We start from the raw sequence: 14,866 nt of genomic DNA, 5'->3' as shown, positions 1-14,866 counted from the left end.
CGTTGCAGTCTAGATGGTGTAGCTGCACCAATGGCATTGCTCGCAGTTGAAGCTGAGAGTGTAATATAGTCCATTGACTTGTCTCCTGAATGCTATTCAATGAAGCACATATGACTGGGCTGTTGGGAACAGGGTTGGGGCAGATATCTGCTAGCACTCAGTCTTATCCGGAATAGACGGCCTCTCGGACAAGACATTGATTTGTTTTTAACTCTGCAATCAAGTCCAGTAAGGATCCAACATTTTTGAGAGGGAGCTAACGGTCAGAAAATTGAGCTGCAGAATTAAATGTATGTACAAATCTTATAGAAAAATTGCTCCTCGCAATTTGCCACAGATCTCAATCCTTACTGTTTGTTATTTGGGATCCTGTTGGTACTTCCTTTGGTTGATAGGGCCACAAATTGGTACGACTGAATATGGGGGAGGGTTCAAAGCAAGTTCCTGTAATCCAAATAATCATTTGGCTCATCAAACAACGATCAGATTTTTGTTTTAGGATTAAGAATTAGGGGTGGAATACCCCAGATGTATTTTCTGGGTAGCCATGTCCTGTCAGTAACTCAGCTGGTTGCACCATTCTTTGTGTTTCAAAAAGCATGAGAAGAGCAAAAGTCAGCCATTCGGTCCGTCGAGTGTACTCTGCCAGTAAACGAGGTCAGATCGATCTGGTGTAGCCATAACTCCACCTTGCTGTCTGCTCCCCTCATATCTCTCATCCATCAAAATCCGTCTAACTCAGACTCGAATATATCCAATGATTCAGCCTGATTCCTAACATTTATGATCCTCCAAGAGGATTAAATTCCTCCTCCTCTGCATCTTTTCCTTCTTACCTTGAAGCTAAAGTACTTGTATTTATTAGAAACTGAGTTCTGAGGAAGGGTCACTCAACCCGGAACATTAACTCTGATTTCTCTCCACAAATGCCACCAGACCCGCTGAGCTTTTCCAGCAGTTTCTGTTTTGGTACTTAACATTTGTTTATTTTTACTTACAAGGCATTTCAACTGGAAAAGCTACCTGTTTCGGCATTGTTCACGTTTATCACGATGCACAAGAGTAACCTGTTTGCTTATTACTTCCTGGCCCTGTGTGCCACCAGTTTTGCATTGTGTTGCAACAAAACTATAACTAATGTTGTATGCAAAAATGCATGAGGGTGAACAATGAGGCAATTCATTGAGGCTCTGTGTTTGTAACTAATGATTCCTGGCAAAACTAAAAATTAATCTCCAAGTAGGTGCTATCTGCTCTCGCTACTCTTCCAATTTGTGAATCATGTCATTGTTATGCAGCTGTAATAAAAGTTTAATGGATTCTTTAGTACCATGTCCTGTACTTGTGTTGCAGGAACTACATCAGAATGACAGTGTGATAGTAAGATGTCCCACCATTGCTAGCGTGACAATGTGATGTGATAGCTGAGGTCTGTGCGTGCTGCTAGTCCTACCACTGCTAGCCTGTTGATAAAAGCTTTTGGGATTTCAAGCTGAATCTGCCCATTGGCATCGCAGTGTGATTGCTGTGCTGCACCAGATCGATGACATGTTCCACATAACATGACTGTCTCTTGTGGATTCCACCAGGAGTGCCACTTGTTGGGGTATATTTCAAACTGCATGGTGGTAACTTTTGGCACCAGCTCCTGTACCAATGTTGGCTTTTAGGGTGTGTCAGCCTGCCTTTTGCAGATGTAAAATGGTCATAATAGCTGCGATTGTGTTCTCCCATCAATACGTTGCATAAGGTTGACAATAGGAAATGCTTGGTCACCTTGCACAAGTTGCATTTGTTTAGTCTGGTCTTGTTCCAGGTCCTGCTTGACTTCTGAAACCAGATTTTCTGTTGTGAATGTGTGTTTAAATTCCTTTAGTCCCCCATGCGCTGTATATGTGCAGAAAAGCTGAGCAGCTTTTGAACAAGTGCAATCTGTGATAGATCTTGCTTGTTCACTGCACTTTTTGCTGACTATAGCAATAATGTTGTCTGCACCTAAGCATATAAATGATGATGGCCTCCATTGCTGGTGTCCATGTTGCAGCAAGCTGTCAATAGTATGACCCTTTCTGTTACCTCAAGTTCTTCCTGAAGACTTTGGAGTAAATGCACTTAACCAATTCAAACCAAAATATGTTGGAAATTTGGAACTTATTTTCCTCCACCTAACCAAAATAAAGTTTAGCTCACTTGAAAATTTAAAAACTGGACATTTTGTTACTTAGGCAAAGTAAGATTTGTAGAGTCATGGCAAGAAAGTGGGAGTTAATATGCAGTTCAACCATGATGTAATTGAGTGGCAGGACAGGCCAAAATTGCTACTTCTGTCCCTATGTTTGAACTTGTTTTCATTGACAATTCATTATAAACATTTTGAGGAATCTAGAGCCATTGGTGAGGTACTGGAAGCCTGCAGGGTGACTTTGTGGTCTTTATTTAAGAAAGGTTGTAAGGGGAGGTCTGGGAACTACCGAACTGAAAACCTGACATCGGTGGTGGGTAAGTTGTTGGTGTTTCTGAACAATCAAATGTACATTCATTTGGAGAGGCAAGGACTGATTCGGGATAGTCAACATGGTTTTGTGTGAGGAAAATAGTATCTCACAAACATGATTGGAGTTTTTGAGGAAATAATAAAAAAGAATTGAGGGCAGAGCAGTGGTCGTTATTCACATGGACTTCAGTAAAGCCTTTGAGGTTTTGCATGGTAGACTATTTTGAAAGTTAGAATACAGAATTCAGGGTGAGATTACAGATTGGATACAAAATTGGCTTGGCGGTTGGAGACAGAGGGTGGTGGTGGAGGGTTCTTTATCAGACTGGAGGCCTGTGACCAGTGGTATTTCACATTTGTTTGTCATTTATATCAGCGATTTGGATGAAAATATAGGAGGTGTGGTGAGTAAGTTTGTGGATGACACCAAAATGGGTGGTTATTGTAGATAGTGAAGAAGGTTATCTAAGATAACAAAGCAGTCTTATTCAGTTGGCTCAGTGGGCTGGGGAGTGGCAGGTGGAGTTTAATTTGGATAAATGCAAGGGTACTGCATTTTAGTAAAACAAACAAGGCAAGACTTATACAGTTAATGGATAGGTGTAGAACAGGGACCTGGGGCTTCAGGTACTTAATTCTTTGAAATTTGCATCACAGACAGAGTGGTTAAGAAAGTGTTTCGCACACTTGCCTTCATTGCTCAGAAGTAATTTTGCAGTTCTGGTCTCCCTGTTACTGGAAGGATATTATTAAATTAGAGCGGATTCAGAAAAGATTTGCCAGGGTGTTGCTGGGAATGGAGGGTTGGAGTTTTAAAAATGGCTGGATAGGCTGGGACTTTTTTCACTAGAGCATAGGAGGTTGAGGGATGACTTTACAGAGGTTTATAAACTCATGAGGGGCATGGATAAGGTGAAATGACAAGAGTCTTTTCCCTTGTTGTGGGGGAGTTCAAAACTAGGGGGCATATTTTTAAGGTGAAAGGAGATAGTTTTAAAAAGGACATGTGGGACAACTTTTCTTAAATAATGGTTCGTGTGTGAATGAACTGCCAGACGAAGTGGTGGATGCAGATACAGTTACAGCATTTAACAGACATTTGGATATGTAGATGAGTAGGAGAGGTTGAAGAGATCTGGGCTAAACACAGGCTCGTGAGAGTTGTTTGGGAACATGGTTGGCCTGAAGGGTCTATTTCCATGCTGTATGACTACAAATGAATTAGAGCAAAGAAGCTTATGTAAAATGTGCAAAACAATCTATTTCTCTGCATGTCATTTATGAATAGAACTAAATAGACTAGAACAGACAATTAGACTGCACCTCTGGCAGGCAGTGTCCAATCTCCTCCTCTTCCCTCCCCGCTCCATCACAGGTTTTCCAGGCTGTTTTTATTATTCACTCCTGGGACTCAGTGGCTGGCCAGCATTTTTAATGTCCCATCCTTAGCTGCCCTTAAGAAACCTCCATTCATTTAGACCAACCATTTGTGCCTTATTTCAACAATTTACTGTTAGTCCTGAGCATGGATGGTTAGAACCGCAGGCTTGAGTGAGTAATGATGTTTTAATTCTCTCTGGAATCATGTACTGGGGTAGGAGGCCATTCAGCCTATCGTTATATCAGTGCAAGATAAACCAGCCCAATTTAGCATGCTGTGTTATGATCAGCCAATCATTTCTTCAGATTGTTGTAAACTCTTGTTTCCTTATGAAAGCATGATGCTTGGGATGATATTTTATAAAGGTTGCAGAAGGCTAAAAAACATATGGGCTGTTTCAAACAGGAGTGATTATTATGAGCCTTGCTTGTGTTAGTCTGAACAATATGGGCTTTCAATCAATTTTCTGAAATTAATTCAAATGTTATATTCCTGTATATATAAAACAAAGCAGTTCTTCCCCCATACTGCCCCAAGCTTCCATGGTTAATTTGTTTCTATTATTGCACATTACAAGTTTGATTCTAGATCTGCGCAGTGAGAATCAAAGTCTCGAGAGTCAAATAAAATGTTCTGACTTGGCAGTACATTGCAACTTAATACAGGGCTAGGTAGCAACCATGATGAGGTGATGTCATAATCATCATGTCACTCAACTAGTAATCCAGGCTAATGCTCTTGGAACACATGTTCAAATCCCACCATTTCAACTGTGTATTAAATTCAGTTAATTATCCTGGAGTGTAAAGCATGCATTAGTGGCAGCAGTGTGTACCATCTGCAGGGCACACTGGGAGTACCTCACCAAGGCTCCATCAATAGCACCTTCCAAACCTACCACTGTGTAGGACTAGGGCAGCAGATGCCTAGGATCGCCACCACCTGCAAGTTCCTGTCCAAATTCCTCACACCTTCCGGACTCAGAACTATCTTGGCAGACCTTCACTGTCGCTGGGTCGAAATGGGTGTAGCTTCATCGGGTTGACTTCAGCGATTGTCAACACCTTCTGAAGGACAAATAGGGAAAGGCAGTTTCAGTAAATGCCGGACTTAACCGTGAAACACTCTTCTCATGGGGAGGGGAATAATTTTTGTTTAAATCACATGAGATGAAAAGCATGAACACCAGCTTGGATTGAACCGAGTTCTGTCAGTGCTTTGTAATTCTGTGGTTCAGCTTGGATGATGTTGGTCAGATGGACAGAGCAGTGGAAGATAACCCCAATAAGTGTGAGGTGATGCACTTTGGAAGAAGAGGCAAGATGAGGGAGTATTTAATGAATGGCAGACACTTGGGTAGCTTGGAGCAACAGAGGGAACTTGGGATAATTATTCACAGATCCTGAAGTCAGCAGAGCATGTGAGTAGGATAGTTAAGGTAAATGGGACACTTGCTTTCATCAGTCATGGCATGGAGTATAAGAGCAAGGAGGTAAGGTTGGAGTTGTTGAGAGCATTGGTCAGGCCACTGCCTGAGCAGTTCGGGTCACCTCACTACAGGAAGGATGTGATAGCACTGGAGGGTGAGCAGATTTTGCCTGGGAAGGAGAAGTTGAGCTATCAGGAGAGATTAGATAGGGTTGGATTGGTTTATTTAGAACAGAGAAGGGTGGGGTGGAGGGAGGGGAAATGTGATTGAGATGTATAAAATAATGAAGGCTATGGGTAGGGTGAATAGAGAGCAGGTGTTCCCCTTGGGTTAGGTGTAATTCACAAGGGGAGCATAGTTTTAAGGTGAGGGACAGGAGACTTAGAGGGGATTTGAGAAAAAAATGTTTTCACTCAGCGGATGGTGGGAATCTGGAATGTGATACCTGGAAAGGAGGCCGGAAACATGACAACTTGTTTGGATAACACTTGAAAAATCATAAGATTTGAGGGTACGGGGCAAGTGCAGGAAACTGGAATTAGCATGCCATGAGTGATAATTATGTTGGTGCAGACTCGATGGGCCGAAGGGCCTTTTCTGCACAGTGTGACTCTTGAGTATTGTTAGGCTTTAACTATGGTAGTAGCATTGCAGTCCTGTTGTTCCGGGGGATGCAGACTTTGTTGATGGTATAACATTTGATAGTAATTGGGCCGCAGCCATGCACAAAGTGACTGGCTGTTCTTCCAGTTGAACCCAGTGCAATAACAGTTACAGTGCCCCATCCAGTAAGGTCTGTTCCTCAACACAGAACAAGGAACAGGCAGGGAGCCTAGTTTGTGCAGCTGAATGGGATGCAGTTCATCAACTAAAGGTGAAAGGCTGTCTTGCTCCAACGTAACCAAGTGTGCTTTTTTTTTGCAGGCCTATGAGAGAGGGGTTGCTCTATTTAAGTGGCCCAACGTGTTCGACATTTGGAACACTTACCTTACCAAATTCATCGATCGGTATGGTGGGAAGAAACTGGAACGAGCTCGAGACCTGTTTGAACAAGCTCTTGATGGGTGTCCGCCGAAATTTGCCAAAAGTCAGTACTTAAAACTCAGGGCTTTAAATCTCGTTCAGGGTTGCAGTCAGTAATTCCAGTGATTGATGCCAGCCGTTAGGAATTCAGTAAAATGTCATTTAGTTTTTAGTTTTAGGTTTTGCTGCATTTTGTGATAAATGTTTTAGGTGTGACCACATTCTTATGGCTTTGATCAAAACTGACAACATGCTTTTTCGTTGGAGTGAGCATCTTTGCTTGTACAGGTCGTTTCGATGGAACGTACGTTTCATTAACGCGAATTGGCTGTAACGCAGTTGATGAATGGGGGTGCGGTTTTTAATGTTTGAACTTTTAAAACATATGTTGGCTACAATGCAATTGCATCGCCAACACTAAGTACTAATTTTATTGCATGATTTTTATATAGCGCAGTGTCACACAAGAACACAACTATCATGTTATAGAAAAACTACATGTATTTAAAAATAAATGTAGATTGGTTTTGGATTTGAATTAACTAAAGATAGTCATTCCAATTGTAAGTCTGTACAGTGAGTTTGAATCATTTCTGGTTCTACGCAGCCAGTCGTGATTTAAGAATTCTGACATGTATTTTAGAGGCTAGTAAGGCTTCTAAAATGTGCTTCTGAGCTGCAGTATGCATCTCTGAACCTTGAACTTCACTTCTGGTAGGTAATCAATTGCCTTATTGTTCCTCCTATTTGGAAATGTTCCAGTACTATATGAAAAAATGCTTCAAGTCTGAGAGGATGACTCCATTCTCCAGTCTCACCCTTTGTCCCAACTTTGTGCTTCATTTTATCTGTATTCAATATGTAGGATCAGAATTAGTCTGTTCTGCGATTGTACAGGAACCATGCTGTGGCACCATCCACTTTCACATACGGGCTGCATTCTGCAGCTATGGATCATTACATCTAAAGCTCCAGTTTTTGTGTGTGCTGGAAGTATTTACATTTGGTTACATTATGAGCACACTTTACTTGGCCATCAAGTCCTGGTGGGGCTGGAACCTGGAATGTCTGGCTCAGATGCAGAAATATTGCCCACTGCACTGCAAGACAATCTCCAAATTATAACAGCAGCTTGCTTTCTCAAGAACAAAAACTTGCATTTAGGCAAGGTTATAGTGCACACTGTTTTTCACTTTTCATTCTCTTGGTTTTTTTTCCCCTTCAGTTTCTCGTGTCCACCTACATGTTTTTAGTGTCTCTGGGTCGTATCTCTTCACACTTTCACCCCATTCCAAAGGATGAGCAGATTTTCAGATTCTGACAAAATACTACTTCCTAGATTGGATTGTTTGTGATTTGACAGTTCAAATATGCACATCCATTCACGGTAACACAGAGCTTTACATCAATCAAGCAGTCAAAAGTTTTGATGTGACCACACTGAGTCATAGAGCTGTACAGCACAGAAACAGACCCTTCAGTCCAACTCGTCCATGCCGACCAGATATCCTAAATTCATCTAGTCTCATTTGCCAGCACCCGGCCCATATCCCTCCAAACTCTTCCTATTCATGTACCCATCCAGGTGCCTTTAATAAAAGTTGTAATTGTACCAGTTTCCACCAGTTCCTCTGGCAGCTTGTTCCATACACACACCACCCTCTGCGTGAAAAAGTTGCCCCTTAGGTCTCTTTTAAACCTTTCCCCTCTCACCCTAAACCTATGTCCTCTAGTTTTGAGCTCCCCTACCCTGGGGAAAAGACCTTGACTGTTCACTCTATCCATATGCCTCATGATTTTATAAACCTCTATAAGGTCATCCCTCAGCCTCCGACACTCCAGGGAAAACAGCCCCAGCCTATTCAGTCTCTCCCTTTAGCTCAAACCCTCCAAACCTGACAACATCCTTGTAAATCTTTTCTGAACCCTTTCAAGTTACATGATTGGGTATCTAAAATCCTGCCCAGTGAACAGATGGACCTGTGGGATTGATTGGTCTAAGTATCCTGACTTCAGTTTACCAGTAGCTGGGGTTTACACAGTCCAGTTCTAATTATAATTTAATCAACCATTGCATGCTAATCGATGGTTCCTAATGTAAAGAATATGTTACCGTAGACCCAGAGGACCATTGGGGTGCTCTCTCTTTAGAGAGAGATGACTCTTGGTGAGTTTAAAAAGGGAGTCACCACACTTCAGGTGAGGGGCAAGGGTCAGGAAGTAGGATCTTCATGGTGACCTCAACCAGTGTGGGAATTGGACCCGCACTGTTAGCAGCTGTCCAGCCATCTGAGCCAGTTGTTGTTATGTATATTAATCTGTAAGAAATGTGTACCTTGTCATTAGTATCCAAGTGGACTTTTTATCTTGTCTTCCAAAATTCATGGAATGCATCACTGAACCTTAATGTAGATTGGAGAGGTTTTCCCCACTCGCGTTTCAGCTGCGTGTTCACTAAAACAGATTGTCTGGACATGATCACACTGCTGATTGTCGGAACCCATGTCCCCAGATTGTTTGCCTAGGATTGTGAATTATTAATCCTATGACATTACCACAATGCCACTACTTCTCCTGAGGGATTTAAGCTTTTATACTTGTTATTTATGTAATAAACATAACCCTATTTAGGCAAACATATTGCAAATATTCAACAAGTTGCACTGTGTCGTATTGATAATGTCAGATTAACAAAACACCAAAGACCTAGAAATGACAGCAGAGACCTGTGCAACTTTTTATGTTAACCTGTGGTTCCTCCCTATATGCAGTCGGTATTTATGTTACTCTAATTAATTGTGGAGTCCAGGAATTTAGTTTTCTGTATCTGCTGTTTGAGCAAGAGAGAGGGCCAAGGAGGACCAATACCGTGATTCGTCAGTCATTGTTACTCAGCTATAATCTTATCCTCTGCAGCTATCTACCTTCTGTATGCCAAGCTGGAGGAGGAGTACGGTTTAGCTCGCCACGCCATGGCTGTGTACGAAAGAGCAACCAAGGCAGTCGAGCCTTTGGAGCAGTACGAGATGTACAACATCTACATCAAAAGAGCGGCTGAAATATACGGAGTTACCCACACGCGGGGTATCTACGAGAAGGCGATTGAGGTACTGCTGGGCATCAGTTTACATCTCCTCCTCGTTCTGTTGCAGGTGGATTTATGTTCAGCCAGGGATTGTACGGAATGTCTTGCCCAGCTCAGCAAGTGTCCTTTCTTGTTCTGCTGAAGTTCGGAGGGTACCAGCAGTGTGCTGGTTGAAACTATTCCGATGTCGAGGAGCGGATGATTGAAGGCACTTCAGCTGCGTGGGTGTGCTGTTGAGAGAGTGCACTGTGCCTCGGGTTTCCATCACTGTAGGGTTTGAATGACCGCTGTGCTTAATCCTAATTATTGTGTGGATTCTCCCAGCAGCAGCAAATCTCTTAATTGCCTAGCACTAAGAGTGTTAAACTGTGTGCTGAGCAGTGTTGTAGTGATAATGTGATGGGTTATGCATTCTGTTTGTGACCTAGGTGGCTGTTACAGAGTGTGCTATTCCCTGAGTATTTCTAAGGCGGTCCATGATTTTGGTACTGTAGGTGCATTCATTTCTTTTTCCTTGCAGGTGTTGCCAGATGAACACGCTCGGGATATGTGCCTGCGGTTCGCAGATATGGAATGTAAACTGGGTGAAATTGATCGGGCCCGATCCATTTACTCTTACTGCTCGCAGCTCTGTGATCCACGGGTGGGTTCCTCGACTGGCGTTTTGCTTTCATGCTCCTTAAGGAATTCCTGCTGTGCCCAGAGATGCAGGAGATTGGCAAAAACCCATGCCTGTCTCTGTTTCCATCGGTGGAATTGTTGCTAGTGTGTAGCTTGAGGAGTACCAGCTCAATTTGCGCTGCGCTGACCAGGAGAAACTCCCACGCTTACCATGTGCCCTAGCTGCATTGGAAGAACTTGCAGGTTGATAATTCACCTGTTTAGCCCACGTTATGAATATACCACCTGGATTCTGGGATGGGAATCACAATCATAGAATCCCTTACAGTGTGGAAGCAGGCCATTCAGCCCATCAAGCCCACACTTACCCTGTGAATAGCATCCCACCCAGACCCCGTTTCCCTGCATTTCCCACAGCTAATCCACCTAACTTGCACATCTTTGGACTGTGGGAGGAAACCGGAATATCCGGAGGAAACCCACACAGACACTGGGAGAATGAACAAACTCCACCTACACAGTAGCCTGAGTCTGGAATTGAATCCAGGCCCTGGCAGTGTGAGGCAGCAGTGCTAATCACTGAACCACCATGCCACCCCTTCTGGCCCAGAGGCAGGGACATGCCGTCTGCACCACTAGACCTCTCTGCTTCGATTTTGCTCAGTGACTTACCGCGATTGGGTTGGGTGTGGGAGGAGTACTGCGTTCAGTTCTTACTCTCCACACTGTATGGAGAATGTGAAGGCATTGGAAAGGGTGCAGAAAAGATTTGTGTGGTTCCAGAAATGAGGAGCCTATGTTAAGTACTGTTGATAGAGTGAAGAAACTGGGACGGTTCTTAAGAAGAGAAGGTTGAGAGAATATTTGATATCAAGGTGTTCGAAACTGGGAGGTAAAGTGAAACCATTCTCGTTGGTGGAAGCATTGAGAACTAGAGGCACAGATCTAAGGTTACTGCAAAAGTAGCAAAAGCAACACAAGAGGAATATCATCTTTATGCAACAAGTGGCCAGATCCTGAAGTGCACTGCTTGGTACTACACTGAAGGCAAGAACAACCATGGCTTTCAAAAGGAAATTGGTTCCTTACCCGAGAAGGAAAGGTTTGTAGGGCTACGGAGTGAAGGCAGGGATTGGCACTCGGTGAGTTACTCCTGCTGACAGCTGGCACAGAAAGGATCCGCTGAATATCCTGCTTTCATTCTGTATTACTATTCTGTGATATATTGAGGGCATAAGAGATCAGTTATTTAGAATTGTTTTCTTTTTACACTTGGGAATTATTCTTCAATGCACCAGACAGTTTTCACCTACAACAGGATTTGATCTTATCCCCTGTCCCTATTGCTGTCGATATAGATTTTTAATAAATTTCTGATTTAACTCTCATCATTTTCAGATAACACCATCATTCTGGCAGACGTGGAAGGAATTTGAGATCCGGCATGGTAACGAGGACACCATTCGTGAAATGTTGCGGATTAAACGTAGCGTGCAGGCCACATACAACACCCAGGTCAATTTTATGTCATCGCAGATGTTAAAAGCCTCCACTAATGCCACAGGCACAGGTAAGCAATTAGCTGCAAAGTGGCCAAGTGATAGTTTCCAATGCAGCGATCATTAAGCATGCACTCAGGCCACCATTGACACCGTAGCAGCTGATTCACTGCGGCAGCTTCACTTTGATAGCATCTTCCGAACCTGCAAACTCCCTCACCTGGAGGGACAAGGGCACCAGATGCATTGAAACACCATCGCGTGCAAGTTCTTCCCAAACCTCACACCTGGAAATGTTCCTTCACTATCTCTGGGTTAAAATTCTGGAGCCCCCAGAACTGTGGGTGTCCCTACACCACATGGGTTACAGAGATTCAAGAGGATAGCTAACCACTACCGTCTCCAGTTAGGGTTAGGCGTAAAACAGTAGTCTAGTCTCAATCTTCCCAAGATAGTTACAGATGATCCAGCTCCTCCAGTGCATTTTGTATAACAGTGCTGGTGTTTTCCCTCTACTGCAACACTGTTGAACAGTCTGTTCCATGTGTTGCTCACTTCTCTCACACACACACAGCTTCAATTGCTGCCAGCCCAGATTTTCTGTTGGGCTTGCTTTGTAGCTGCAGCTTCTGACCTTCTCATACTGGCCACTTTCCAGATTTACCATTGCATGCAGGTTGCAATCACTTGCATCTCCCAGGCACCACCCCTCAAAGATAAAAGGGTCCAATTTTCTTCAAATTCTCCTCCAAATACAACTTGGTTGTTAATATGTTTCAGAGGCCAGGTAGGAGTCACTCACTTTGGGTTTGGAGTGGCAAATAGACGTGATAAAGATCATTTCTTAAAAATGGGTTTTTCTGACAATACAGTAAGTTGACTGTGACTGTTTTCAGTACGGAACTTTTAGTTTGAGATTTATTTCATTAACTGAATCTACATTCCCCTGTGCAAAAGTGAGAGATGAACTCACGTCCCTGACTTCTGGATTAGACTAGCAATGTAAGCACTTTGCTACTGTATCCCATTAAACTGCTTTAAGAAACAAGTCTGTACCACAATGTGCACATTGTCTTATTATTGCAACTCATTCTTATCAGAAAATTACAACAGCAAAATCATCCTTTTAGCTTGTTTAGTCTTCCCTCCCTCCTGTAGTCTACAGGTTTTGGTAATGTTGACATCATCTTATCTTGACATCAGTTTCCCTTTCATCTCTTCTTTCAATGTCTGAGATATGTCTTACACTGCAAGCCCTTGGCCTTTTCCCTAAACTGTTCACCGAACACTGTCTTGTCAAGTTGGACTCTTTTCATGCAGACTCTGTGTGAGAAGGTGGTATGGTGACATTATCATTGGATGTGTAATTCAAAGGCCAAGTCTAATGCCCTAGTGACGTGGGGTTTAACTTTCACCCTGGCAGCAGATCGAATTCAAATTCAAATTGTTAAAACTCTGGAAATTAATGCTAATCTGCATAATGATGACTACGATGATACCCATCCGGTTCATTAATGTCCTTGAGGGAAGGGGCTGTAGCCTCCTTACAGGGGGCTGAGCTCCACGTGACTGCAGACTCTCAGCCGTGGGTCTCCGAAGTGACCAAGCAAGCCATTCAGCTCATGGGCACTTGGCGGTTCGTATCCAAATGCTGGCTTGTCTATGATGCCCGCCTCCCATTGAAAGAGTAAACAGAAAATGTTGGCCAGAGAGGAAACTGTCTGGACAGAGTTTTACCCAAGGTTTTCTGAGCCTGGCCTTCTATTTTGAAAGCTGTGACTCATTAGGAGCAGGCTCTGAGTGAATTAATACATTTATAGAATGCTTAATAAACTAAAATATGCTGGCAGTGTTCCCAGCCCTGTGCCCTAAACTGCTGGACTAAAGTAGTACCTTGTGATGGTTTGGTTTTTTTTTACTGGTAGCAGCAGTAAGTTTGGGAGGACAAAATAAACTCTTTACAGGAGGAATAGCCCGAGTTTTCTTTTAAAGGGGAACTTTCAGTCTAAGTCAGTTACTTGATAACTGAGTGAAGTGTATCCAGGTAAGAAGCTTCTGTAAAAGGTGATATTCAAATCCTGCATTGTTCAACAGATGTGAATGGAGTTTTCAGGAAACTCAGCGTTTTCTCCTCACGTTTACTTTGCAGTCTCTGACCTTGCGCCTGGACAAAGTGGAATGGATGACATGAAGCTGCTGGAGCAGAAAGCACAACAGTTAGCGGAAGAAGCTGAGAGGGAAAAACCCAAACCCAAAGACAAAATTCTGTTTGTCAGGTACGCTGTGTCTCCAGCAAAATGGAAACGAATCCTGTCACTTATGTTAATCTTAGTGTCTTTCAGTCTGAGCATCCGGGAATCTACTTCAGATGGCATAAGCTTCCATGGGCACATTACCCCTGCCAGTAACCTTAGTGACTTAATAGAGGGTCCTGGGATTTGACCCAATATGTAACCTTTGTGCTACCTTCTCACCACCTAGCCTTTCTTCCTATGCTCCTCCATGTCCTCCTAAACATTGAGTTCATCTCGGTCTGTAACACAAAACCAGCAGCTTAACACTGAGTACAGTTGGAGACAGAGTGAGTGCACGGAGATTTGTGGAGTATGGGAATTTGGTGCGGTCAGGGAAGAGATCCAGTTGAAACAACTAGCAGATGGAAAAATAAAATCAAAAATGACATTTACAATAGTAAGTAGTTTATTTAGGGGTTGAAGAGGAGCCACAGTTTGCTGTTAGGAATTGAGTTTGAAAAGGAGGGGAAAGAAAGAGGTTGCAATAAAACTCGAAGTTGATTGCTTGGTAAGAATTCACTGAAATGTTCTCTTTGCAACTTGTGTATAGATTCTCTACTACTAATGAATTATGTTTCATCAACACACTTTTCTCCTCAGTATCAGCCTTTTAGGCACAGGAGGAGTGGATTGGTGAATAACACTCAGTAACATTTGCACCTCTTGCAATGATCATCTCCAGTGAGACAGAATCAACCATCGCCATTTGAAGTCCAATGGGATCATCATCCAATATCAATATCCCGGGGTTACCATGTAAATATTGTGACTACAAGAACAGGTCAGAGGCTAGGAATCCTGCAGTGAGTAACTCACTCCTGACTCCCTACAAGGCATAAGTTAGCAGTATGATGGAACACTCCCACTTGCCTGGATGAGTGAAGCTACTATAACACCCAAGAAGCTTGGCACTATCCAGCACCCTACTTGATTGGCACCACAATAATTCAGTCCTTTGACCGCCATTACTCAGTAGCAGCATTGTGTACCATCTACAAGATGCCCTGTATTTACCAAGGTTTCTAAGACAACACATTCCA

General features: G+C 43.0%; 1 protein-coding gene across 1 annotated transcript in view; it reads left to right on the top strand.

Annotated features, from left to right (window-relative positions):
• xab2 (XPA binding protein 2) overlaps positions 1-14,866 on the top strand; it is a 48,988-nt gene that overhangs the window by 28,111 nt on the left and 6,011 nt on the right. The window contains exons 13-17 of the mRNA XM_072564209.1: positions 6,229-6,391; positions 9,244-9,434; positions 9,933-10,055; positions 11,432-11,603; positions 13,682-13,808. Coding sequence (XP_072420310.1) covers positions 6,229-6,391; positions 9,244-9,434; positions 9,933-10,055; positions 11,432-11,603; positions 13,682-13,808 — 776 coding nt within the window. The remainder of the gene's footprint in view (positions 1-6,228; positions 6,392-9,243; positions 9,435-9,932; positions 10,056-11,431; positions 11,604-13,681; positions 13,809-14,866) is intronic.

This window comes from Chiloscyllium punctatum, chromosome 46 (assembly GCF_047496795.1).
Source record: "Chiloscyllium punctatum isolate Juve2018m chromosome 46, sChiPun1.3, whole genome shotgun sequence".
NCBI lineage: Eukaryota > Metazoa > Chordata > Chondrichthyes > Orectolobiformes > Hemiscylliidae > Chiloscyllium > Chiloscyllium punctatum.
Note: the sequence above shows the minus strand (reverse complement) of the source record. Positions and strands in the feature narration are given on the sequence as shown.